The sequence below is a fragment of the Erythrolamprus reginae genome, chromosome 6, assembly GCF_031021105.1.
Source record: "Erythrolamprus reginae isolate rEryReg1 chromosome 6, rEryReg1.hap1, whole genome shotgun sequence".
In the NCBI taxonomy this organism is placed as follows: Eukaryota; Metazoa; Chordata; class Lepidosauria; order Squamata; family Dipsadidae; genus Erythrolamprus; species Erythrolamprus reginae.
In genome coordinates, this window is record NC_091955.1 from 85,015,595 (window position 1) to 85,043,484 (window position 27,890).

Consider the following 27,890-nt stretch of genomic DNA (forward strand, 5'->3'; position numbering starts at 1 on the left):
TTACTTTTGTAGGCTCAATTTATTTTCATATCCTTACTGCAAAATTACTTTAGCTTTGGCTACACAACTACATTTTCAGATATTATTGCTACTAACCATTTGGTTAGATCGTATAAGGTACATATTTTTCACTACAACTTGTTATTCAGAGACTTACTCTAACAGAAAGTCTTCAACTTCCTCTAGAAGTTCCTACTTCTTTTAAGTTGACATTTTTGCACTGAATAGTAAATTGTAACAGAACCAGTTTGAACTTTTTTTGCATAATTCATCAGCAATTTAAAAATATCAAAAGGTAAAGAGCTCGTCCTGATGAGAAGAAACTATGATTATGAGAGAAGCAGACAAGTCAACCTTCTATCTCACCACCTCAGAAATAATTCAGTCTAGAATGCTTTACAAAATAATGTCCGCCATTAGAACAGTTGGGAATACAGTTCGCTATATAGAGAGAGCCGGGGTGGCGCAGCAGGTAGAGTGCTGTACTGCAGGCCACTGAAGCTGACTGTAGATCTGTAGGTCAGCGGTTCAAATCTCATCACCGGCTCAAGGTTGACTCAGCCTTCCATCCTTCCGAGGTGAGTAAAATGAGGACCTGGATTGTGTAGGCAATATACTGGCTCTGTTAAAAAGTGCTATTGCTAACATGTTGTAAACCACACTAAGGAGAAGGGCGGCATAAAAATCAAATAAATAAATAAATATTGCATTCACTATTTTGAGAAAATTTAGCCACAAAAAACATCTTTCCACATCAAAGAAAATAAATTACTCTAGAATAGAACAAAATCTATTGCTATTGCTAATATGTTGTAAGCCGCCCTGAGTCTAAGGAGAAGGGCGGCATAAAAATCGAATGAATGAATGAATGAATAGATAGATAGATAAATAAATAAATAAATAAAAGCAGTCAATTCTATATGACAACTTTCAAAGATGGCAGTACATGCATAATACATATCTTACCATTGGAAGGAAGAGAATCCTTGAACATCTCATAAAACTGGGTGAGATACATGACCATGGACAACTTGTCTGGTTCACTAACTGATGCCATATCTCTACCAGTCATGATGGGAGGAATTCCAAGCTCTTTCTCAGCAACGTCAAATGCTAGCTGGTTATTCTTCTCAATGTTGTATTCATCTAGAGAATCAAAATCTCTGGAAGAGACAAATACGTTTTCTAAATTATAACAAAAACTCTATCTACTACAGCTTAGGAAAATATAAAAACCCCCTCAATTGCCTGATTAGCTATTCTTCAACTAGCTATCCAAAAGCTAATGTTATTGCTTACATCAAGTCTGGACGAAATCGATGAATAATAGCACACAGGGCTAGGCCACTCTTCCATGACATTGTAAGATCTGTTATGTTCACACCAGCATATCCATCTGTCTGCCTCTGACACCAGCCCAGAAGTTTGCTAGAACGGGCCACAGACTCTGAAATAAACATTGAGATAGAAAAAAGATCTTAAGATTGTGCAGAATTGGGCAAACTGACAATGGAATTAAATGAGAAAGAAAATTCGGAATATTACAAAATTTGTAACTTATTCTATAATTGACTTGAAAGGAGAAAACAAAATATACTGACTGGTGTTTAATCTATTAATATATATATATAATATTTCAACAACTTTAGGCATTATAAATACGTATAATTAGATAACTATAGCAATGGAAATATAGCATATATAACATATATGTATATAGAATATACATATTAGGAAATAGATAACAATTATTTAATAATATTAGGTGGTATAACTATGTGTATTAAAATAATTATAGTGATGAAAATATAGTATGTATAGTAAATACATATAAGTAAAAGTTGATCGGCAAGAGAACTTACTGTAAGATACCCCTAGTGGTATATATGTATGTATGTAAATGTATTGTCTTGTTTTGTTTAATGTTTGTTTGTCTTTTTTAATACATATAATTAAATAAAAAATATTTTTTTAAAAACATTGAGATACAATATTTTAATGTTTGATTGAAGTATTTTAGTGTTCAACATTGGGATACAGTGTTTTAGTGTTTGATTATGAAAGTAGTATTGTCAATCATTTCGGTGGACAATATTTGGGCAGGGAACTAAGAAACAGAAAGTAGCAGTGGTACATTATACATATGCATTAACGTAGGGTTTGGGGAGGGGTTTGATAGTTGTAGTTGTCTTTAAAAACAAAAACAAAAAACTTTGTTTCCAAACTTAAAATAGCCTGAGAACTGTAACATCAGTCTTCAATAATCAGGCTTAGGCTGTCAACCCCCATTATAAATCAATTTTATTCTGACTGGTGCTCTTCATATGTACTGAATTAGAGATTAAAGAATTTCATGCCAACATTGTATAACCAAAGGACTATATTGGCCTAAAGGGCCTGATGGCCAAGAATTTTGAAGGCTGTGCTCAACAATTCAGGGAGCATCACATTAGGAAAGTTTGCTCATAAACTCATAGTTATATCAGTCAGAAAATACAAATTTCCTGGTTTTAATAGCAATAGCACTTAGACTTATAGTATATACCGCTTTATAGTCCTTTACAGGCCCCGCTAAGAGGTTTAGAGAGTCAGCCTATTGCCACCAACAATTTGGGTCCTCATTTTACCCATCTCGGAAAGATGGAAGGCTGAATCAACCTTGAGCCTGTTGGAATTTGAACTGCCAAATTGCAGGCAGCCAGCAGGCAGCAGAAGTACCCTTTAGTGCTGCAATTTAAGCACTGCACCACTGAGGTTCATCATAGCAGAAAAACCTCTGTCTCTCTGCTTTTAATGCACACAGAGCGCTACGGAAAATGTTTTTATTCTCATTCCTGTCCATAAGAATATAAGTGTACGCACGTGAATACTAAGTGTATTTATAAGAGCCTGAGGATCAAAGAGATCACTAATGGCTACAACACAGCTTAAGTACAGTAAATATCCAGCCAATATTCTCTTAATGCACTATTTGAAAATGGCAGCTGGCATGGAAACCAATTTCAAATTTCCGGGAAGGGAAGAAAAATACAGTAACAAGGAATTCATGGAATGACTTACCATTCCGTGATAACTTTGGTGTCCTAGAATTCACCAAATTTTCTATCTCCAGATGAATATCCTTCAAGTCTCCTGTATCATACAAATGACGTACCTGTAGCAGTCCAAAAAGAGTGCATGTATCACATCAAATGTCAAGATAACAACAAAGCAATTATCCATTAGCCAAAGAGGGGGCAAACTGATAATCGGTATCTGCAGACAACTTACAGGAAGATTAATGGCCAATGACAGGAAGTTTAATAGCACAGGAAGATTAATGGCCAATGACTCTTGCATGTTTAATGCATTTGAATATTGCATATTAATGTCAAAAACCATCCCAAACTGTTTCCACTTTTTGCCTTTCAGGATGTCCAGGGGGAAACCATTTTGAAATTCCCTGATATTTCCCTGACATTTCCTGTAATTTGTGATCTAGTTAAGGCGCGGTCATAGATGATGTCATACCAAACGGCGAAGCCATGGAGAAATATTGATAGCTGAAGAATCAAATTATGCTCATTTTTGCTTGACTCTGCCAGGCAGTGCGATCCATTGGGTTTTTTAAACACGATTTTCCCCTGACTTTTAAACATTTTAATGCAGTTTGATGTCATCCCTCCCTCCGATTTATTCCGTTTTTTTCATGAATTCCCTGATATTTCCCAAACAGTCAATTTCCCTGATTTCCCTGTTTTCCAGGTTTGCTGGACACCCTGGCCTTTACACCCTAGGATTCACTGAGATCTCACATCTAAGTATTTAACAAGTCCAATGATGTTCCTTCTCCAAGTTTAGATTATGGTAGAAAATGTTTATACATGTCATGGAATAAAGATTAACAAACAAACAAACAAAACCCAGCCCAAATAATTTCTGAAATAATTTCCCTTTCCAATACACTTTTTGTCTTAATTATTCGGACATGTATATAAACCATAGTTTATTTTCTTTAATTATTTATTTCATTTATTATTTATTATTATTTATTGGATTTGTATGCCGCCCCTCTCTGTAGACTCGGGGCGGCTAACAACAATGATAAAAACAGCATGTAACAATCCAATACTAAAACAACTAAAAACCCTTATTATAAAACCAAACTTAAACACAAACGTACCATGCATAAATTGTAATGGCCTAGGGGGAAGGAATATCTCAACTCCCCCATGCCTGGCGGTATAAGTGAGTCTTGAGTAGTTTACGAAAGACAGGGAGAGTGGGGGCAATTCTAATCTCCGGGGGGAGTTGGTTCCAGAGGGCCGGGGCCACCACAGAGAAGGCTCTTCCCCTGGGGCCCACCAAACAACATTGTTTAGTCGACGGGACCCGGAGAAGGCCAACTCTGTGGGACCTTATCGGTCGCTGGGATTCGTGCGGTAGCAGGCGGTTCCGGAGGTAATCTGGTCCAATGCCATGTAGGGCTTTACAGGTCATGACCAACACTTTGAATTGTGACCGGAAACTGATCGTCAGCCAATGCAAGCCACAGAGTGTTGAAGAAACGTGGGCGAATCTTGAAAGCCCCACGATGGCTCTCACGGCTGCCTTCTGCACGATCTGAAGTTTCCGAACACTTAATATCCTTCCATGGACAGAAATAAACACAACTACTCAAAGCCAAAAAGTGACTTCTTTTGTGGCAAGCTTTGATTTATTCTGTCATGTTGCTGCAGCTGACACGTTATACTGTAGTACTTCAGTGCTATACTTATATTACTTCGAGGTCATTTCTTCAACTGACTGCATGCGGTGTCCGTCATATATCCTGGAACACCACAGGATAGAGCTGATTACCTGGCTTGGCCTTAGGAAATTGATGTTGATGTTGGGATATCGAGTGACAGGATCAATGCTGTATTGGCTGAAGTTCTTGCTGACATTTTCTGGCGTAGTTTGAGGCAACAACCTATAGATGCTCTCTCTAGGAAAAATAGAACAAGGGCGTCAGTTTCAGTGATATAAAAGACATTGATAGACATGACTTTATTACTTAGAGCAAAACAACTATATTCTACTGGATGGATGGCATGTACTATGGTGTCTCAAATGCAACCTCGACTTACAACCATTAATTTAGTGTTCATTTAAAAACAGCACTGAAAAAAATGACTTAGGACCATTTTTCTCCGGGTCCCGTCGACTAAGCAATGTCGTTTGGTGGGACCCAGGAGAAGAGCTTAGTATGTGAACATAACAATCGTGTTTGTTAACATGAATTTTGGGTTTAAGAATGTTGCCAATTAGGAGCATAACGAGGCAATTTTTTCTATGTTCCCCTAATTATGTTCAGATACTTCAGTTTAAGCCATCTTTTATCCCATGCACAAAGCGAAAAGTGTGTTATTCCTTGCTATGCTTTTATAGCTGACCATAGAAAATGACAAATATCTCTGGATAACACATTGACTAGAACAGGGACAAATAGGAAGGCACAGAATTGACATATAAGAAGATGCTAATAAATGCACACACACTGCAGATTATTGAGCCTGAAGTTGCATACTCTTAGACATACAATAGTACATAAATTTCCTGCTTACGACAGCATACACATTCACGTATAAACATGCATACAGAGAAACAGGCATTTTGTTACCTTTCTGCAAGGACCTCCAAAGGACCTGTTCCTAAGGACCAGCTTCGTACCATCCAGGCAGAGTCCATGGCAGCAAGAAAGCCTCTGGCTATTCCAGTTCCCATTGGCCAAAATGGCTGGAAGCAACAAAAAAAAGGGATTGGAAGGAATAATAGAAGGGAAAATAATATTCCATGGGAAACCATGGCTGAGACACTTCCTTTGTGTGTACATTGCAAAATTACTTTATGTTGTGGTTAGCTCTGGCCCAGCTCCTGCCCCAAGGACTGTGGCTGTGGGGGAGACATCCACATGCTGCAGGCCTGTTTTGCCCCCGGTGGAATCTGCTGATGAAGGCTCCTCTGACCAAGAAGACATGAGTGACAGGGAGGAGGAGAGTGTGGCAGACAGCTCAGAAGGAGATCAATTATCTAGCTCCTCCTTGGATTCAGAACAAGAGTTAATTATACAGCCATGCATGCGGAGAGTGATGCATAGGCAACAACAACTGAGAGATTATTATCAAAGAAAATGAGGCCACCTGTGGTTGGGTGGGGCTGTGGTAATTAGTGAGGCTGCTATAAATAGCAGCCTGTGGGTTTGGCCATTGTGGAGGATTATCTGATCGTTGTGTTTCGTGACTTCTTTACTGACTTTGACCTTTTGTGTGCTGATTTTTCCCCGCTTTGAAACTTAACCAGAGCAAAGTGTGTTTCACTTTGTGAAAGAAGAAGGACTGTGAATTGCATCACAGCTGCAAGCTAAGTATCACAGAACTGATAAGGGACTTGTACCAATTACCAGTTTGTTTGGAGACCAGTGCTCTTTGCTATACCAAAAGAGGGCTTAGGTTAAGTGAATTTTCATTATAAAGAACATTGTTTTGAATTTTCAAACGTGTGTGTGTCTGAAATTTGTACCTGTGAATTTTTGGGAGGAGTCTACCAGAGAGCCCGACAAAACACTTTAAAACGCCAACATCCATAGGACAAGTTATGATGGGACCGCTAGAGATCATTCAAAGTCCTAGAATAATTTCCTGAAGTCCAATACATTATTATGAACCACCTCATTTAATGCCAACTTAAAGACTCTATATGACCACGTTTTTCATGCCAATGGAATATCAAGTAGGGGACTACTTCTAATGGAACCTTCCGTCCTAATGGGCCTTGTGTTTAAAATGACAGAAATTCCCTTTACTTTCTCATGTCATTCCTTTGTACTTTAAAATCAGAGTTACAACAAAACTCATTTATTTTGAAAACAACAATAATTCTAATTTCAACTGCATTTCTGCTCATCTTCAGAGATATCGGTGGCTCTGAAAAGTATAAACAGGTCCTCAATACGTAACAGCGAAATCAGCTCAGGTATGCACAGGTGCTACTCATTTAATATTTGAGGACAAAATGAAATTTCATTATGGGGAGTAACTTACTTTATTCGCTAAAACATTTAATATAGAAACATAGAAACATAGATGTCTGACGGCAGAAAAAGACCTCATGGTCCATCTAGTCTGCCCTTATACTATTTTCTGTATTTTATCTTAGGATGGATATATGTTTATCCCAGGCATGTTTAAATTCAGTTACTGTGGATTTATCTACCACTGAATTTGTTCCAAGGATCTACTACTCTTTCAGTAAAATAATATTTTCTCATGTTGCTTTTGATCTTTCCCCCAACTAACTTCAGATTGTGTCCCCTTGTTCTTGTGTTCACTTTCCTATTAAAAACACTTCCCTCCTGGACCTTATTTAACCCTTTAATATATTTAAATGTTTCGATCATGTCCCCCCTTTTCCTTCTGTCCTCCAGACTATAGATTGAGTTCATTAAGTCTTTCCTGATACGTTTTATGCTTAAGACCTTCCACCATTCTTGTAGCCCGTCTTTGGACCCGTTCAATTTTGTCAATATCTTTTTGTAGGTGAGGTCTCCAGAACTGAACACAGTAGTATTCCAAATGTGGTCTCACCAGCACTCTATATAGCGGGATCATAATCTCCCTCTTCCTGCTTGTTATACCTCTGGGTATGCAGCCAAGCATCCTACTTGCTTTCCCTACTACTATACAAGTAGTTCTCATGTTATGACCATTCATTAATAGTGGTTTAAAGTTGCAGTGGCCTTGTAAACATTGCTTCACAATCTGTACTTGCACTTAAAGCTGTTGTACCATACCACTGCATGCACAAAAAATCCTGCTAAGTGTGTTCACTGGAGAAATCTGGATTTTAATAACCATATGATTTGTAACAATTGTCATAAATTGGGTCTGATCATGTCATGATATGACTTACAACCACATCAACTTATAACTGAAATTCAGTCTCAATTCTGATTGTAAGTCAAAGACTATTGTATTTCGTGTGCAAAAACAGATTTTAGACAAGCAGAATGACTAAGATAGATATATATTCGTAAGTGAGTAACTGGGCTGCCGAAATCTATCTCTACACTCAATTTCATTTCCCCCCCTTAAAAACATCATTTTCAGTATTTTCTACATTTTAAAAATCCTAGCCTGGAAAACTGGAATAAAACTCCTCCACTTCCCTCCATTTTAAGTCCTTCGACATTTCTCCTCAGAAAAAAAAAAAAGCCTATATGATGGTACTTTGAAATGGTGCCTGTTTACCATTTTAGCCAACATTAGGGGTATCAAACTGGCAGCCAGTAGACCAATTCAATTCAATTCAATTTAATTCAATTTATTAGATTTGTATGCCGCCCCTCTCTGAAGACCCGGGGCGGCTCACAACAACGATAAAAACAATATTATAATGGCACAAATCTAACATTGTCACTGTTGTTAGCCGCCCCGAGTCCATGGAGAGGGTCGGCATACAAATCCAATAAATAATAATAATAATAATAATAATAATAATAATAATAATAATAATAATTTGTGTCATACACAGGCCATGGCCACCCCAGCTCTGCAAAGGGAAAAAACAGTGCGATACTTCTCGTGTGGGAATGTGACACGGTGGGTTTGAAACCTATGGCCTATAAATATTAGCAGAAAATTTAAAAACGAAAATAAAACAGAAGAAAGAAACAGATTGAGGAAGAACAAACCTCTAACAAACTGTCCCCCACCAATGCCACAAGCAACGGGTGGCCATTCAATTCCCGAACCATGGCTGCATTCTCCGAGGCATACATGCACGTGAAGTCAAACATTGCGACGTCGGGCTGCCCGTAGTGGTTGATGGCAAAGTTCAGCGATGGCAGCTGCTGATTAGTTGAGAAGTCAGCAGCTTCCCTGGCGTAGCTGAGCAGAGCCTCTTGGTCCACATTCCCTCGCGACAGTAGAAGTTCTGTGTCGGCATAATCCTGCCAGGCAAAATGAAAACGAGGTCAGGGTTCCAAATAATAAACAGAGAGCGAAGGAGACTCCCAGGCAGGCAAATTCCTCAAAGACATATTGGCCCAGTTCTGATGAAAATCACCTTTGAAAGTTCCCTGTGATTTTCATCTAATTAAATGTAAAAGTTTATCCCCCTCCCCAAACAGTCACATGGTCCAATAAAGGTGCAGTCTGGTTACTCGGTGACATCGCTCCGCCTTCCTTTGACCAGGTAGGAGAATGTCCTTGGTTCCCAAGAGAAAGTATTTTGTTTTGGCTACAATATCCACCCACCCATTATCCCTATTCCCCCTTCCCTATCCCCCAGCAACACTAAGCTCCAAAATGGCTTCAGTCAGGTCAGATTCAGAGTTATAATAATTCAGAGAATAACGAACCAGGAATGATGGACTGAAGATATAGTACAGGAGCTATGTACTGAATGACGGATAGTACTTGACTTATGACCATTCACTTATCTCCGGGACCACCTTCTGCCGCATGAATCCCAGCGACCGGTTAGCAATGTCGTTTGGCGGGACCAAGGAGAAGAGCCTTCTCTGTGGCGGCCCCGACCCTCTGGAACCAGCTCCCCCCAGATATCAGAGTTGCCCCCACCCTCCTTGCCTTTTGCAAGCTCCTTAAAACCCACCTCTGTCGTCAGGCATGGGGGAATTGAAATTTCCCTTCCCCCTAGGCTTATAGAATTTATACATGGTATGCTTGTATGTATGAGTGGTTCTTTAAATTGGGGTTTTTTAGATTGTTTTTAAATATTAGATTTGTTCACATTGTCTTTTTATATAATCTAATAAACAAACAAACAAATAAATAAATAGTGACTGTTCAGAGTTACGTTGACACTGGGGAAAAATTGACTTATGACCAGTTTTCACACTTAGAACTGTTGCGCCATCCTGATGGTCATGTGATCAAAATTTGGATGCTTGGCAACTGGTATATATTTATAACAGTTGCACTCTCCTAGGATCCTATGACCACTATTTGTAACCTTCCCAGCTTCCCAGTTACCAACAAGCAAGATTCTTTTTAACAACTGCATGATTCCGTTAACAATGGCAGTGATTCGTTTAACAACTGGGGCAAAAAACGGTTGCAAAATGGGACACAACTCATTTAACAACTGTTGCTTAGCAATGGAAATTTTGGGCTCACTTTTGGTTGTAAGTCGAGGACCACCTGTACTGGTGCCAAGTCTGTCCAAATCAATAACCCACGTAGTTAGAAGATGGGCCAATGTTCCTTCGAGGAACAGAAAGTACAAAGGAGATGATTCAAAATCTGACTGGATGGATGGATTATTGGTAGCACAATATATTGACATTTGAGATGGATTTGGTGCATCCCTGCAACGGAATTGCTTTCAGCGTTCAGATTTTTCACTGAACTGTCAGTTTGATTTGCACAGCATTTCGTATTCATACAAAAATATGAAATGCATCAATTGCTGGTGAACAAGAGTGGAAGTAGATGCATCTTCCTTAATCTGCTCCTCGATCGTTCCCTGTTGTGATTATTTTGTGACCCACAACAAATCTGTACGTCCCTCCAGAGAAAGAAAAACGGATGCAATTCATTGTTCGAAGCTTTTGCAGGAGGAAGCCCTCCAGGCTTGGAACAAGCTGGCAACCAACCTAAGATTGTATTAAAATTCTACTGTTCGTAATAAATCAAAAGGATATACAGTGATACCTTGTCTTACAAACTTAATTGGTTCCTGGACGAGGTTCTTAAGGTTAAAAGTTTGTAAGACGAAACAATGTTTCCCATAGGAACCAATGGAAAAGGGATTAATGCATGCAAGCCCAAAATTCACTCCTTTTGCCAGCCGAAGCGCCCGTTTTTGCGCTGCTGGGATACCCCTGAGGCTCCTCTCCATGGGAAACCCTACCTCTGGACGATGCTGCAGGGGAATCCCAGCATCGCAAAAATGAGCGCTTCGCTGGCAACGGAAGTCCGGAGGTGGGGTTTCCCAGTGAAGGGAGCATCAGTGAAATTGCAGCATCACAAAAACACGGAAGTCCTCAAAACCCCACCTCTGGACTTCCATGTTTTTGTGATGCTGTGACTTCGCTGAGGCTCCCCTCGCTGGGAAACCCCACCTCCGGACTTCCGTTGCCAGCGAAGCGCCCATTTTTGCACTGCTGGGATTCCCCTGCAGCATCGCAAAAACGTGGAAGTCTGGAGGTGGGGTTTCCCATGGAGGGGAGGCTCAGGGGAATCCCAGCAGTGCAAAAACGGGCGCTTCGCTGGCAACGGAAGTCCGGAGGCGGGGCATCCCAGTGGCGGCAGTGGGTTTGTAAGGTGAAAATAGTTTGTAAGAAGAGGCAAAAAAATCTTAAACCCCGGGTTTGTATCTCGAAAAGTTTGTATGACGAGGCGTTTGTAAGACGAGGTATCACTGTAGTTATCCAGGACAACTGATTTCACAATGACTATCTTAAAACAAAAGGATGTTATCCAAATATTCCTTGTTACTGTAAGGCAGTGTTTCTCAATTATTTTCTGTTACGTCCCCCCTAGGAAGAAGTAAGCATTTCACGCCCGCCCACCCCCCTCTCCACCGGGACGATTGTTTGCAATATTCGGCACGTTTCTGCTGAAAAAACTCAAGGGGCTTCATGCTGTCCGCTGCCAACATTTTTTGACACAGTAAACATACTGGTCTTTCCTTGTCTCCCACCGTAGTCACGGTGAAGCAAAGTGTTGGTTATGACCTATAAAGCCCTTCATGGTACCGGACCAGATTATCTCAGGGACCGCCTTCTGCTGCACAAATCCCAGCGACCAGTTAGGTCCCACAGAGTGGGTCTTCTCCGGGTCCCATCAACTAAACAATGTCGTCTGGCGGGACCCATGGGGAAGAGCCTTCTCTGTGGCGGCCCCGGCCCTCTGGAACCAACTCCCCCCAGAGATTAGAATTGCCCCCACCCTCCTTGCCTTTCGTAAGCTTCTTAAAATCCACCTCTGCCATCAGGCATGGGGGAACTGAGATATTCTTTCCCCCTAGGCCTTACAATTTTATGCATGGTATGATTGTATGTATGTTTGGTTTTATAATAAGGGTTTTTTTAGTTGTTTAGTATTGGATTGTTACATGCTCTTTTTTATTACTGTAGTTAGCCGCCCCGAGTCTGCGGAGAGGGGCGGCATACAAATCCAATAAATAAATAAAATAAATAAATAAAGTGCTACATATGCTTTGTCATATTTCCTTGTCTTAGCCTTCAGGAGACTTACGTTTATCTCATTATCTCTCCTTCTTTCTTTTCATCCCTGTTAAATATTTTTCCATTGCGTCTCTTAAGGGTTTGTTATATGCATATCTCCTACTCTGTGCTGTGTGCTATTGTTTGGTGCACAACACCCCTATTCCCTGTGGCAAAAAAAGCACGTTTCCTGGGGTCATGCGCCTCTCCTGGTATTGCTCCACAGGTCCCCCCGGGGTGTGTGTGTGTCTCCCCACTATTTGAGAAACACTGCTGTAAGGTATTTCCTTTAGCAGAACAGAAACATAGAAACATAGAAGACTGACGGCAGGAAAAGACCTCATGGTCCACCTAGTCTGCCCTTATACTATTTCCTGTATTGTATCTTACAATGGATATATGTTTATCCCAGGCATGTTTAAATTCAGTTACTGTGGATTTACCTACCACGTCTGCTGGAAGTTTGTTCCAAGGATCTACTACTCTTTCAGTGACATAATATTTTCTCACGTTGCTTTTGATCTTTCCTCCAACTAACTTCAGATTGTGTCCCCTTGTTCTTGTGTTCACTTTCCTATTAAAAACACTTCCTTCCTGAACCTTATTTAACCTTTTAACATATTTAAATGTTTTGATCATGGATGATTGTTCATTACAATCTGTTCTGAATCTAATATTATGATCCCCTTAACCTTTTTAAAGCAGGTCAGTGGCTTCCTTGCCCGGGTATAACTGAGATTTCAATGAGCGCACTTACATGTAATATGACTCCTTTGTCCAGCAGGCTCTGTTTTTTGGCAGTCATGACAAAATAGTGGGTATCATCTTTGTAGTAGACAATGTTCTCTAGATCAATGCCTAAAATGGAATCAAGAAAGTTCAAGACTCAAGGAACAGGTAAGTGTTTCAGTCCAAATCAGAAAAACGAGTTAAACATTGCCACCAATAGTAGAAATGCATGTCAACTTAGCATGCTTTATGGCATCGGACCAGAATATCTCCGGGACTGCCTTCTGCCGCACGAATCCCAGTGACCAGTTAGGTCCCACAGAGTGGGCCTTCTCCGGGTCCCGTCAACTAAACAATGTCTGGTGGGACGCAGGGGAAGAGCCTTCTCTGTGGTGACCCCGACCCTCTGGAAGCAGCTCCCCCCGGAGATTAGGATTGCCCCCACCCTCCTTGTCTTTCACAAACTCCTTAAAACCCACCTCTGCCATCAGGCATGGGGGAATTGAGACATCTCCCCCAGGCCTATATAGCTTTATGTATGGTATGCTTGTGTTGTATGTTCTTTTAAATAATGGGCTTTTAGATTTTTAAATATTAGATTTGTTCTCTGTATATTGTTTTATTATTGTTGTGAGCCGCCCCGAGTCTGCGGAGAGGGGCGGCATACAAATCTAATAAATAATAATAATAATAATAATAATAATAATAATAATAATAATAATGCTTGTCCACTCAGGTTCAAAAGATCATTTAGAACATAACTCACAAGGTCAGATTTCTCTTTAAAATTCTTTCCACTCCAATACTGGATGATTCATTATTATGACACTGATTATTAATTCTTGGCTGTCCTTCAAAAGAAGGGCTTCTGAAAGCATAAATTAGGAAGCTCCTCCTTTTAAATGGTCAGAGCAGAATCATCTCCTTCCAGGCATGTCCAATTGCTTTGGCGGTTGAGCCCAGAAAATTGCTTTGCGTGCTGGGAAAACTGTTCTATTTGCGAAGATCTAGTTGCCATGAATGCAGAAAGAAAACAGGTTGTAAAACCTACTTCTTTTAATTCATCCCCTTCAAACTGTAAAACTCAGAGCATTCAAAGTGTTGGTTATGACCTTTAAAGCCCTTCATGGCATCGGACCAGAATATCTCTGAGACCGCCTTCTGCCGCAGGAATCCCAGCGACCGATTAGGTCCCACGGAGTGGGCCTTCTACGGGTCCCGTCAACTAAACAATGTCGGTTGGCGGGCCCCAGGGGAAGAGCCTTCTCTGTGGCGGCCCCGACTCTCTGGAACCAGCTCCCCCCCAGAGATTAGAACTGCCCCTACCCTCCTTGCCTTTTGTAAACTCCTTAAAACCCACCTTTGTCGTCAGGCATGGGGGAACTGAGATATCTCCCCCGGTCCTATACAATTTATGTATGGTATGCTTGTATGTATGTCTGCTTAATAATGGGTTTTTAAAAATATTTTAAATTGTAAATTATTAAATTTGTCATGAACTGTTTTTATTGTGTTGTGAGCCGCCCCAAGTCTACGGAAAGGGGCGGCATACAAATCTAATAGATAGATAGATAGATAGATAGATAGATAGATAGATAGATAGATAGATAGATAGATAGATAGATAGATAAATTCATATGCTAGGACAGGAGTGTCAAATTGGTGGCCCACAGACCAGATGTGTCATAACCAGGCCATGCCCACCCCAGCTCCGCGATCGGGGAAAAAATTACAAAAACGTCACACAACAGCAACATGACCCCGCAAGTTTGACACTCATGGGCTAAGAGCATCCCTGGATCAAAGACAGAATGAGATAACGGTTGCTTGTTTTCAGCGATCAATCAAGTCTACAAACCAGTAGCTTCTCGAAGATCCTGAAAAAACTTCTGGTTGAAAATGAAAGCCACGCCACTGATCTCTTCAACCTTGGCCTCCGCTGTGGTATTCCGGTTGATAAAGTTTGCCGTAATGGCAATCGCCAGCTTCCCACGAAACTCTTTTCGCCGAAACCCTACAGAGCAAATCACACCATGAAAAAATAGGCCCCAATTTTCAAATCCACTGTCTGAGAAAAAAAAGAAGTTTAATGAATACATAAGATGACTTTAGTTCTATGTCTAAAGTAACCAACCATGTATTTAATTTTCTCCCCTCCAAATGAAACTGTACTAACCCCCAACATTTCTCCCTTAGACTCTCCACGATTGACCTCTCCAGGTTCCTAAGAGGCCAGTAAGGGGCGTACATAAGTGCACTGGTGTGCCTTTCGTCCCCTGTCCAATTGTCTTTCCTTTCTTTCACCTATCATATATATTCTCTTCCTTTCATATATCCTCTCCTCTAAGTTCACTTTTACCCTTATATATATTACTATATGTCTATTTTTCTTCCTATGTATTTGTGTATTGGACAAATGAATAAAATAAAAATAAATAAAATATGTACAAAGTAATGTACAAAGAGTTATGGATTTTTTTTTATTTTTGGGGGGGGGGGGACAGATAAACAAATGAAACATTGCAGAAAAAGTATAATCCAAACAATTCCACACTTAGTTAAGTCATCACTTTGTCTGGCCTTTCTCAATGCTGCCTGATAACAATTCTGGAAGGTCTTAGCTAAAAATTCTTTTCCCAGCTCCATTATCTAAGGCAGTGATTTTCAACCTTTTTTGAGCCGCGGCACATTTTTTACATTTACGAAACCCTGGGGCACATTGAGCGGGGTGGGGTGGGGCTAAAAAAAGTTTGGACAAAATTTTTTTCTCTCTCTCTCTTCCTCCCTTTCACTCTATTTCTCTCTCCCTCTTTCTCTCCCTTCCTTCCTCTTTCTTTTTCTCTCCCCATCCCCTTTCTCTTCCTTCCTCTCTTTTTTGCTCTTTCTCTCTCTCTCCCTACCTTCCTCTATGTCTTTCTCTCTCTCTCCTTCCCTCCCTCTCTTTCTCTCTCTCTCTTGCTTTCTCTCTCTCTCTCTTGCTTTCTTTCTCTTGTTCTCTTTCTCTCTCTCTTGCTTTCTCTCTCTCTCTTGTTCTCTTTCTCTCTCGTCGCTCTTCCTCTCTTTTGCTTTCCTTCTCTCTCTCTCTCTCTTGCTTTCTTTCTCTCTCTCTTGCTTTCTTTCTCTCTCTGAGCTTTGCGGCACACCTGACCATGTCTCACGGCACACTAGTGTGCCTCGGCACACTGGTTGAAAAACACTGATCTAAGGCATAAAACTGGAAAAGTACTTAATAAGGCATCTCTTGTATGCAAATAACTTGCTTGAACACACAGTCTACGTATCTAATATAATTTATTCTCATTAAAATGTCTCCCAGGATAAAGAGCCACAAGAAAACAGCACAATACAGTAATAAGCAGAGGCTACAGAAGTCTTGCCTCTGTGATAGACTTCTTTTCCCATCATCCTCTACCAGTAGGGCTAACCTGGCAATAGCTGGGTTGCAGGCAAGCCCTACACATCAGTATAAACATCAGCAACAGTTACCTTCCAAAGTATTTCGCCTTCCATCCCCTCCAATTATCACATCAAACTCGTACTCTGATACAGGATGGGTTTTTGGATGGACTTGTGCACGCCAACCTATCCCTGTGGATAAATTATAGATTGACACAGCATGCACAAAAATAGATAGAGACATATAAATAGATTGAACACTCAGGAAATATTTAACTGGGCCTTTCAGTACCAGCATGGGAAGTTAAAGATTTCATTATACAGTGGTACCTCTACTTATGAACTTAATTAGTTCCATGACCAGGTTTTTAAATAGAAAAGTTTGTAAGAAGAAGCAATGTTTCCCATAGGAATCAATGTAAAAGCAAATAATATGTGTGATTGGGGAAACCACAGGGAGGGTGGAGGCCCTGTGTCCTCCTAGGAGATTCCTAGAGAGGCCCCATGGAGGCTTCTCCCCGCCTTTTCTAGCCCTGTTTCCTCCCACGAGATTCCTAGAAAGGTCCCAAGGAGGCTTCTCCCCACCTTTTCCGGCCCTGTTTCCTCCCATGAGATTCCTCGAGAGGCCCCTTGGAGGCTTCTCCCTGCCTTTTCCGGTTACAATTTTGGAGGCTCGGGTTTGTAAGTGGAAAATGGTTCTTGAGAAGAGGCAAAAAAAAAATCTTGAACACCCAGTTCTTATCTAGAATAGTTTGTAAGTAGAGGCGTTTGTAGGTAGAGATACTACTGTATCTGTAAAGTGGATTAGTCGCATACAGTCACTACTTATGATGGTTTGATTATCCCTGATGTCCCTGTGGATTTTAGTCTGCTAGCGGTTGCTGACGATAGGGGGCAGTGTTCATCTCCATTTCAAGGGCCTTTTAACCAGCATTGTCTGAAGACATTTTTGTAGTGATGTGGCCAGCATGTTGTTATGGAGCATCCTTGCCTTCCCACCAAAGTGGTAGCTATTAATCTACTTGCAATTGAATGCTTTCAAGCTGCTAGGTTGGCAGGAATTAGGCTGCAGATGGGAGCTCACCTTGTTGAGCAATGCTCAAAGTCTTAATCACTGAGCCATCATGCTGCCTTATACAGGTAGTCCTCGACTTACAACATTTAGTGACCATTTGATGTTACAATGGCACTGAAAAAAGTAACATGACCATTTGAAAAGCAAGATTATAAAAGCCCAGTCTAGCACAATACCAGTGAAAAAGAAAAATAATAAGTCCCAAAACAAACCAGCATAGCTTTACTTAGCAAATTTTTCACTTAGCAACATAAATTTTGGGCTCAATTGCAGTCATAAGTCCAGGGCTACCTGTACAAAAGTAATTCCTTAGAGTACTACCAGTTCTGTGGGCATCGCTTGGTGGGTGTGGCCGGGGAAAGATACTGCAAAATCTCCATTCCCAACTTTGGACCAGCCAGAGGTGGTATCTGCCAGTTCTCCAAACTACTCAAAATTTCTGCTATTGGTTCTCCAGAACCTGTCAGAACCTGCTGGATTTCACCCCTAGACATTGTACAAAGAGCAAGAATTCCACCCAGAGTTTGCTATCAATGCCAACCCTACTTACTCTCATTCTCCTGGTCCTCAGGAGGACAGAGAAGACCTTGAAATTCTACATTGACATGGATCTCAACACCGAGAATTAAGGAGACCTTCAAGAGTATCAGCTGAAGCTGACGAATACCTGAGAAACAGAAGCATAGATCATAATGAAGACAACACATTCTTCACAATTCATGCAACAGCTGCACATTTCCAAGATCTGTGGAAGAGCTTGTCATTTAAACTGTAATCTCGTCAACAAAATGATTAAAAGCACCTGAAAATGCTTTTTTTTAAACTCTTTTACTTTTACTTTGGAAAGAAGAACTTTCCAAACTAAGTTCCAAATGGAACTGGCCATAAATCAGACGAAACAAAACTACAGTGTTCCTTCGATTTTTGCGGATTCGAACTTCGCGAATAGCCTATACCACGGTTTTTCAAAAAATATTAACTAAAAAATACTTCGCGGTTTTTTTCTATACCACGGTTTTTCCAGCCCGATGATGTCATACATCATCACCAAATTAATATTTTTTGCAAATAAATAACAAAAAAATAATTATTGTTAATAAATAATGATGTTTATAAATATCTGGATCACTAAGTGTCTTGTTCAATGGTGAGTACCAGTAATAATGGTGAGTAAATGGTTGTTAAGGGAATGGGAAATAGTAATTTAGGGGTTTAAAGTGTTAAAGGATGGCTTGTGATACTGTCCATAGTCAAAAATGGTGTATTTACTTCCGCATCTCTACTTCGCGAAAATTCGACTTTTGCGGGCGGTCTCAGAACGCATCCCCCGCGAAACTCGAGGGAACACTGTATTCCAAGTTCTGTTCCATTTAATCATGATAGTCGGGAGATTACCTCAGGGACCGCCTTCTACTGCACGAATCCCAGCGACCAGTTAGGTCCCACAGAGTGGATCTTCTCCGGGTCCCGTCAACTAAGCAATGTCGCCTGGCGGGACCCAGGGGAAGAGCCTTCTCTGTGGCAGCCCCGGCCCTCTGGAACCAACTCTCCCCAGAGATTAGAACTGCCCCCACCCTCCTTGCCTTTCGTAAACAACTTAAAACCCACCTCTGCCGCCAGGCATGGGGGAACTGAGATATTCCCTTCACCCTAGGCCTTTACAATTCTATGCATGGTATGTATGTATGTATGTTTGGTTTTTATATTAATGGATTTTTAATCATTTCTAATACCAAATTACTATTGTACGCTGTTTTATTGTCGCTGTTAGCCGCCCCGAGTCTTCGGAGAGGGGCAGCATACAAATCCAATAAATAAAATAAATAAATAATAAATAAATGGGTGCCAACAGACATGGCTCCGCGTGCCACCTGTGGCACCCATGCCATAGATTCACCATCACTGCACTAGCATCTCTTTCTTAAGACGACCTCGTCCGTGAAAAACCCTGACACAATCCATTTGTCCTTTACTATGGTAACATCACACGTTATCCATCCCTTCCACTTGTAAACAGTCCTTACTGATATGGTCGATGGCTCCTGCACAAAATTTGCCATAGAACTTTTTGGCGCCAAGGCCTCTCAAGTCGTGAATGGTGAATGGCCACAGATGCAGGACATTGTTGCGGGAGAAGGCATCACGCTTTTCTATCACCACCACTTTTGCTCCTAAAAAGGAGAGGTCAATGGCTGTCCGAAGGCCACAGGGTCCAGCCCCAATAATGAGACACTAAAAGAGAAGGGGAGAATCAGCATTATTATGTACAAACAAACAGGCTTTTGATGCACCAGAAACTAGGAAGGCATTAAAGCAGTTAGTGAAAAATATGTGTCCTAAAATAACTTTTCCAGGCTTATTGTTGCAAAACAGTGTCACTGCTTCAGTGCACACATTTACAATAACAACAAAGCTAGTCATTTTAAAAGCTCTGTTTACCTGTACAGTGGTACCTCATGATACGAATCCCTCGTCTTACGAACAACCCGAGATACGAACCCGGGGTTCAGAAATTTTTTGCCTCTTCTTACGAACTTTTTCCTTCTTACGAACCTGCTGCCGCCGCCGCCAAGAAACCCCGCCACCCGGCTGTCGCTTTTTGAAACAGCCGGGGGGCTTCTCAGCGTCTTCCTGAACCGGAACACCAAAACCGAACTTCCGGGTTCGGCGTTCAGGAGGCCGCCGAGAAGACCCCCCGGCTGTTTCAAAAGACGACAGCCGGGCGGCGGGGCTTCTCGGCGGCCTCCCAAATGCCGAACCCGGAAGTTCGGGTTTGGCGTTCGGGTTCAGGAGGACGCTGAGAAGCCCCCCGGCTGTTTCAAAAGGTGACAGCCAAGCGGCGGCGTTTTTTTGCGTTGTTTTTTTTTTTGTCGCACGGATTAATTGATCTTACAATGTTTCCTATGGGAAACAATGTTTTGTCTTAGAAACTTTTCGTCTTACAAACCTCCCCCGGGAAGACGAGGTATTACTGTATTAGGAAATCTCAGGATTTCAGATCACAATTTCCACTACAGCATGGATTAGCTAAGTTAGAAACAGTTAATGCTACCTGCATGCCTAAACCGCTTTGCAAAAGAAATGCAGTCCTTACAACTTGTAATCCATTTGGCACAGAAACAGATGGGATTCCAAATAAGCAATTACTGGATTTCCAGACATCAGGGTATTTTGGTATTTTGGGAGCGCACCATTGTGCCTACCATCTCTGTCCTACTGTCAAAATTTACTTATACCTATTTTACTTTTGTTTATGCTTATACCATACCTATTTTTTGGAGTAAAAGACACACCTTTTTCCTCCCTAAAAGAGGCTGAAAATTCAGGTGTGTTTTATATTCTGAATGTAGCTTTTTTTCCCGAAGCTTCTTTTTTCCAGCCCTAACTAGGTGCTAACAATCTTCCCAACTTTTACCTTGCAGATTCTTTCATTGTTACTCTTTGTAAAGAATGTTTTCCAAGCCCTAAGTCTTTGCACGGGTTTTTTCATTGCTCTAACTTGCTCCCAATGTTTTTTCCCAGCCCTAACCAGGTGCTAACAATGTTCCCAGCTCTTACCGGCTTGCAAACTCTTTCACTGTTACTCTTTGCAAAGAATGTTTTCCAAGCCCTAAGTCTTTGCAGGTTTTTTTTAATTGCTCTACTTGCTCTGAATGTTTCTTTCCAGCTCTAACCAGGTGCTAATGATTTTCCCAGTTCTTACTGGCTTGCAAGTTCTTTTATAGTTACTCTTTCTGAATAAGGTTTTTTTAAAGCCCTAACCAGGAGATAACATAATGTGCTGAAGCTGACCAGACTAAGGATATTAGCCAGATGAACATCTGGTAAGGAGATTCTTTCCCCTATTTTCCTTCCTCCAAATTAAGGTGCGTCTTATACTCCTAAAATATGGTATCTTGTACACGTTTTAACTCACTAACTAACTAACTAACTAACTAACTAACCAACCAAATAACTAACTAAAAAACTAACTAAATAACTAACTAAATAACTAACTAAATAAATAAAAATAATATAGCTCAATGGCAGAGGCCTAAAAACTGTTACACATTGCAGATGCTCAAGAAGATTATTGCTTGAGTTATACAATACAGTTTACAATAATCCTGCAACTTCAAGGGAGACCTTTGATAACAGGGGTGTCAAGCTCGATTTCATTGAGGGCAACATCAGGGTTGTGTTTGACCTCAGGGGAGGCGTGGCCAGCTCAACATCACTCGTGTCTGGGGCACTTGAGGGGGCCAGGAAAAAGGAGCTCCCAAACTCAGTTTTCAGCTGCGACAGCCTCCTGCAACTCTTTGCCAGTGAAATCCGTTTGTGCTGGCAGAAGCACCGCGGACCAATTCGTCACTGTTTCCAGGGCAGCCCCACAGGTCAGATTTAAGCACCCTGTTGTGGCCCACCAGTGGCCAGCAGAGCTGGCAGCAGTTTCGGACAGTGAGGATGTTGGGAAGGAACATGGGCCAGTCTGGAATCTGGGAAAAGCTTGGACAAGGGCTCTTTGCAGGAGGCAGAGAGAGAACCAAGGCCCTATGATAGTTATCTGCTGCCTCCGGAGGCAGACGTCAGCGAGGCAGACAAACAGCTGGAGCCTCTTCCCAGTATGCGCATGTGCAGAGTTCCCAGATGAAAGGAACAGCTAAGGAACAAGGGTCGACTTGGGATTAAGGCCACGGGTGGACGATGAATGGCCCCTCCCATAGGGAATAAAAGGGGAGCGAAAGGAGAGGGGTGTTTCCAGGAGACAATTAGTTCATTTGGGCGAAAATCTGTTCCTGCGTTCTTGCCAAGTATTGTCTGTTACAATGTGGAGTCTGACAGTTCTCCAAGCCTGATAAAGTTCTGTAATTGGAAAATAAAGTGTTGGCCGGGACTTTGCTGGAAAGGAATTCGCTGTAAACTAAATAAAAGAGGTTTTATTGCGACGTGGAGTCGGCTCCATCCTTTGGGGAAGCCTAGGTCATAACACACCCAGCGGGTTGGATCTGCCCCATGGGCCTTGAGTTTGACACCTCTGCTCTGTAAGATTTCAAGCAAATCCCCAGGCACCACAATTAAAACCAAACCAAGCTGAATTTACAACACCAGGAATCTTGTAGTTTGTGGGTTAAATGAAGTACCCATCTGTGTCCCCACAACACCTCAAAATTCAGCAAGGCCACCAAATTAGCTTGCTTCTCAAGGGCACCCCCTTCAATTTTAACTAAACAAAAACATTTAGCTCTGTTCTTTCCAGTGACATCTGGTTAGCCACCTGCAGCTGTCCAGAAGCTCCAATTACACCACCCAATAAGTCAAATAGGGGCATACAGCTGTGCAATGTAATAGAGAAAAACATAGAACTTCAGATATTACATAGCTCTGGAATGACTCCCCTTATCCAGATCATTCCCTGATCTGGAAACAAATTATGGAGGGAAACAAATTATGGAGAAAGGTTCCAAATCCGATCTTAGTTGCACTAGTTTGATAGTGAGAACAATTGAACAATGGAACAGAAACTTTTAGGACAATGATGGCGAACCTATGGCACGGGTGCCACAGGTGGCACGTGGAGCCATATCTGCTGGCACATGAGCTGTTGCCCTAGCTAGGTCCCAACATGCATGTGTATGCCGGCCAGTTGATTTTTGGCTCAGACAGAGCCTCTGGGAGGGTGTTTTTGGCTTCCAGAGGGCCTCCGGGGGGCAGGGGAAGCTGTTTTCGCCCTCCCCACGCATTGAATTATGGGTGTGGGCACTCGTGCATGCACGATAGGTTCACCATCACTGCATTAGTCTGACAGTGAGAACAATCAACCAATGGAACAGAAGTTGCCTTCCCAAGTTGTAGGAGCTTCATCACTGGAAGCTTTCAAGAAGGGACTGGACCGCCATTTGTCAGAAATGGTGTAGGGCAGTGTTTCCTCTAACATGCGCCATTCGCTGTAGCCCGCTAAAAAATGAAGCCTGGTGCAAGCTTTTCAAAGGTTGACCAGAGAGCAGGGTGGCGGAGGGGGCCCCCGCCCACCGCCGCCACCACCAGGTCTGGGCCGGGAGCGGCAAAGCAGCGTTTCGCGCTTCCTCCTCCACCCCTCTTGCTACTGTTCAATGGTGGTCGTAACGGCTGTCTCTTATTTGTCTTCGCCGGCGGGGGGCAGTCCCCAGCGTGGTAGTAGGGGAGGAGGCGCATTTGAAAAATGCGCCGCTTCCCTGGGTGCAGGCTTTGATGTCATTTCAAAGCCCCATAGAGCTGCCGCCACCTCCTCAGCGATGGTAGGTCCGCTATCAAAGGTGTAGGGTTTCCTGCTTGGCCTTGGGGATTTTGGACTAGAAGACCTACAAGGTCCCTTCCAACTTTGTTAATCTGTTAAATCTGTTATTTTTTATTTGCAGGGGAGTTTTAATTTCACAGAATTATTAAGGGCGACCCATATCTGCAGTCATAGGTAGAGACAGTCTTTGACTTAAAACCCTTCATTTATTTTTATTTTATTTATTTATTTTATTTTTATGCCGCCCTTCTCCTTAGACTCAGGGGGGCTTACAACATATTAGCAATAGCACTTTTTAACAGAGCCAGCATATTGCCCCCACAATCCGGGTCCTCATTTTACCCACCTCAGAAGGATGGAAGGCTGAGTCAACCTTGAGCCGGTGATGAGATTTTGAACCGCTGACCTGCAGACCTACAGTCAGCTGCAGTACAGCACTCTACCTGCTGCGCCACCTTATATCGCAGCTGTGGACTCCCTCTGGGATGCTTTCCCTGCACTAGTTCACCATACAGGAGATTTTTCAGAATCCGCCCATCACCCAATATCAAAACTTTCCCAAGCCCAAAACAGGTTCCTTTCAGGGCTGGGAACAAAAAGAAGTCTGCTGGGGCGACGCCAGGACTGGGGGGTGGGGGGGTGGGGGGGTGGCATTGGCACCTAGTGTTTGGCCAGGAACTCACGGACTCCTAGCGCATTGTGGCAAGGAACTTTTTTTATCCATGGAAGAGATCCAATCAGCCGTGACGAAGACCTTGCGAGAGGTCCCTGAAGACGCTTTCCAGGGTGCGTACTGGTCATGTCAGAGTCGCTGGAAAAAATGTGTGGAGGCCCAAGGACAGTACTTTGAAGAATTTTAAGTGTTTGTGCAAATCTGTTCAATAAATTACTTTTAAAAAAATAATTGCATTACTTTTCAAACGCACCCTGCAGGTAACTCATGTTCTTTAAACAAACAAACAAGGATTACCCGGGACATAAAAGAAGAGAAATGAACAATTACAATTAATGGTCAGTAAATCAAACACCACATTTTTAAAATAAGCTGATCTCCATCTGTACAGACCATTCCCTTTTGCACACCCAAAATACTTTCAGAAACATATGACACAGACATTTTAAAAAGCCTCTTCCATCAATCATTTTAGCACAGGAGGCCTCCAAAGTTGGCAACTTTTAAAACCTCTGGACTTCAACTCCCAGAATACCCCAGCCAGCTGGCTGGAGAATTTTGTGAATTGAAATCCACAAAAGTCTTAAAGTTTCCAACTTTGAAGACTGCTAATTTAGCAGAAAAAGGGTGTTTTTTAAAAGGAGCCAATATCCCAGGACCAGAAGAGGAACATAACTGAACGCAATGGAAGTTGGATAAGGAGACCTTGAAGGTCCCTTCCAACTTTATGATTCTATTTAAAAAATTCCACAGGAGAGAAACAATAATAAGGAACAGATAGGAAAAAGATCTGGAAACATCCCTTCCAGTTGATTTTCAGCCTAATCTTCAAAGGCACTGTGCTTCGTGTAGCAGTCGTGTTTATAGTTCCTTTTATCTGCCGCCCATACCTTTGTTTTCAACAACTCTTCTTATCATTATAAATGTAAGAGAACTTCTTCTTCCTCTTTATCTGTATTTTTTTGGAAGGAAAACATTTGTCTTCCGCATTTGTGTGTGTGGGGGGAATCATGATCCTTGATACGTTTCATTTAGAGAGACATATCGCTACCAGGCATCCAGAACAGAAACTATAAGGCTACAAAGGTTGGATTCTGAGAAACGATGCGCAGATGGTTTCCAAAGCACAGAGTGAACCGTACACAGCTTGGGAACCTGTTGTAACTGCACATAAGGAATAGAAGCAAATACAGCTGCTGGCCATTTCTCTCTATTCATCAATGGTACAAGACAGGCTACACAACTCAAGAGAATAGGCGTTGATTGCTTACCTGAACGCCTCTTCTCGTACGGTGAGCGGGTACAGCAGTCACATGGGTTGCTCATGTCCAATCCGGTGGAACTGAGCCTAGTGTTAAAAAAGCTTGCCGGATCCGCCCCTTCCCCAGAATTCGCGAATCCATAGACTAGGCTCAGCTGTGAAGCTCTGTAGTGTTCAACTCTCATTGTTAGAGAAAGAAGATATAGAAAGGTAAAGAAGACACATACAAGGGCGGGAAGTGACTGCTGTACCCGCTCACCGTACGAGAAGAGGCGTTCAGGTAAGCAATCAACGCCTATTCTCCGTACTGAAGGAGCGGGTCCAGCAGTCACATGGGACATACCCAATAGATGGTCCCTAGGGTGGGATTAGATTGCTATCGTGTGAGATAACGGATTGGAGTACCCTTCTGCCGAAGGCAGCGTCCGCTGAAGCGTAAGAATCAATCTTGTAGTGCCTGATGAAGGAATTTGGCGAGGCCCAAGTGGCTGCTTTGCAGACCTCCTCCAACGGGGCTTGAGTCGCCCAAGCGGCCGAGGTGGCTGCGCTCCTGGTGGAATGCGCTGTGATGTTCCTTGGAACTGAGAGGGAGGCCGACTCATAGGCCTTAGATATAGTCCCTCTGATCCAACGGCCTATTACTGTTGAAGACACTTTGGACCCCATGACTCTGGGGTGATAGGCTATAAAAAGTGCTTCTGACCTCCGAAAGGGTCCTGTGCGTTGGATATAGATTCTCAGCGCTCTGATGAGATCCAGGGTGTGCCATCTAATTGCCAAGGGATGGTCTCGTTGGAGGCAGAAGGAAGGTAGGACAATATCCTGAGATCTGTGGAACATGGAACTGACCTTGGGTAAGAAGGTGGGGTCCAGTCGCAAGACTACCTTGTCCTGATGGAATTGACAAAGGTCCTGCCTGATTGAGAGGGCAGCCAGCTCCGAAATGCGTCGGGCAGAGGTAATAGCCACCAGGAATGCTACCTTAAAGGATAGGTGCCTGAGGGACGCCGATTTTAGGGGTTCGTATGGTGCCTGCGTGAGGGAATGGAGAACCCGTGGCAAATCCCAGGATGGATACCTGTGGACCTTGGAAGGTCTGAGGTTGGCTATGCCCTTGAGGAATTCCTGAACTTCAGGGAAGGATCGGAGAGGCTGTCTGCGGGGACCCCCTAGGACAGATGAAATGGCTGCCAGATGACGCCGGAGGGTGCTGGTGGAAAGACCTTTATGGAAGCCTTGCATAAGGAAGGAAATAATTCTGTGTATGGGGATGCACAGAGGGGAGAGACCTTCCTGTAGACACCACTGGTGAAACTTGGACCACGTGTGGTCGTAGATTCGATTGGTCGAACCCCTTCTGGCCTTTAAAATGACCTCCACTGAATCGGGGTCAAGACCACGCAGTTCTAAGTCTCTCCTGATAACAGCCAGGCGGTGAGGTGGAACCACTCCGGGTCTGGATGGAATGAGGCCCCCTGCCGCAGCATATCCCCCGAAACGGGGAGTCGCCAAGGGTCCTGGACGGACAGCTGTTGGAGATCCGCAAACCAGGGCCGGCGGGGCCAATGAGGGGCGATTAAGATTACTCGGGCCCTCTCGGTGAGGACCTTGTGAATCACGTCCGGGAGAATTGGAATTGGAGGAAATGCGTAGAGTAGGCCTGGGGGCCATGGACTCCGGAGGGCATTGATTGCTTCCGCTCCCGGGGATGGAAATCTGGAAAAGAAGCGAGGGAGTTGGGCGTTCGCATTGGTCGCGAAGAGATCCAGGACTGGTAGGCCGAATCTGAGGCTGATTTGATGGAACAGGTCCTGATGGAGGTTCCACTCTCCTGGGTCTATCGTTGCTCGAGATAGCCAGTCCGCCTGGACGTTGAGGCTCCCCGAGATGTGGTCGGCTAGGAGCGACCGAAGATGTTTTTCCGCCCAAAGGCCTAACTTGAGGGCCTCCCTCATGAGAGCCTTGGATCTCGTGCCCCCCTGTCTGCAGATATGGCTTTTTGTGGCAATGTTGTCGGTGAGAATGAGAACGTGCCGGTTGGGAATGCGAGGAGAGAAATGCTTCAGAGCCAGGGAAACGGCTCTTAACTCTAGCCAATTGATTGGCCTGGAAGCTTCCTCCGGGGACCACGTGCCCTGGGCTATCATCCCCTGGGCGTGGGCGCCCCATCCCGATAGACTGGCATCTGTGGTGATGACAAATTGATCCGGGCACCTGAACGGGGATCCTTTGTCCATGGCCGGAGACTTCCACCACTTGAAGGATCTGCGAACACTTGGCGGGATGACAATG

The 27,890-nt window shown here is 42.9% G+C and overlaps 1 protein-coding gene across 8 annotated transcripts in view; it reads right to left on the reverse strand.

Moving 5' to 3' along the window:
- MICAL3 (microtubule associated monooxygenase, calponin and LIM domain containing 3) overlaps nt 1–27,890 on the reverse strand; it is a 286,121-nt gene that overhangs the window by 129,111 nt on the left and 129,120 nt on the right. For all 8 annotated transcript variants that reach the window (XM_070756493.1, XM_070756490.1, XM_070756492.1 and 5 more), the window contains exons 3-13: nt 19,436–19,643; nt 17,962–18,078; nt 16,427–16,528; nt 14,799–14,954; nt 12,969–13,069; nt 8,711–8,968; nt 5,642–5,757; nt 4,840–4,966; nt 3,061–3,154; nt 1,300–1,447; nt 967–1,163 (exon numbers count right to left, since the gene is read on the reverse strand). In XM_070756493.1, the coding sequence (XP_070612594.1) occupies nt 967–1,163; nt 1,300–1,447; nt 3,061–3,154; nt 4,840–4,966; nt 5,642–5,757; nt 8,711–8,968; nt 12,969–13,069; nt 14,799–14,954; nt 16,427–16,528; nt 17,962–18,078; nt 19,436–19,643 (1,624 nt within the window). The remainder of the gene's footprint in view (nt 1–966; nt 1,164–1,299; nt 1,448–3,060; nt 3,155–4,839; nt 4,967–5,641; nt 5,758–8,710; nt 8,969–12,968; nt 13,070–14,798; nt 14,955–16,426; nt 16,529–17,961; nt 18,079–19,435; nt 19,644–27,890) is intronic.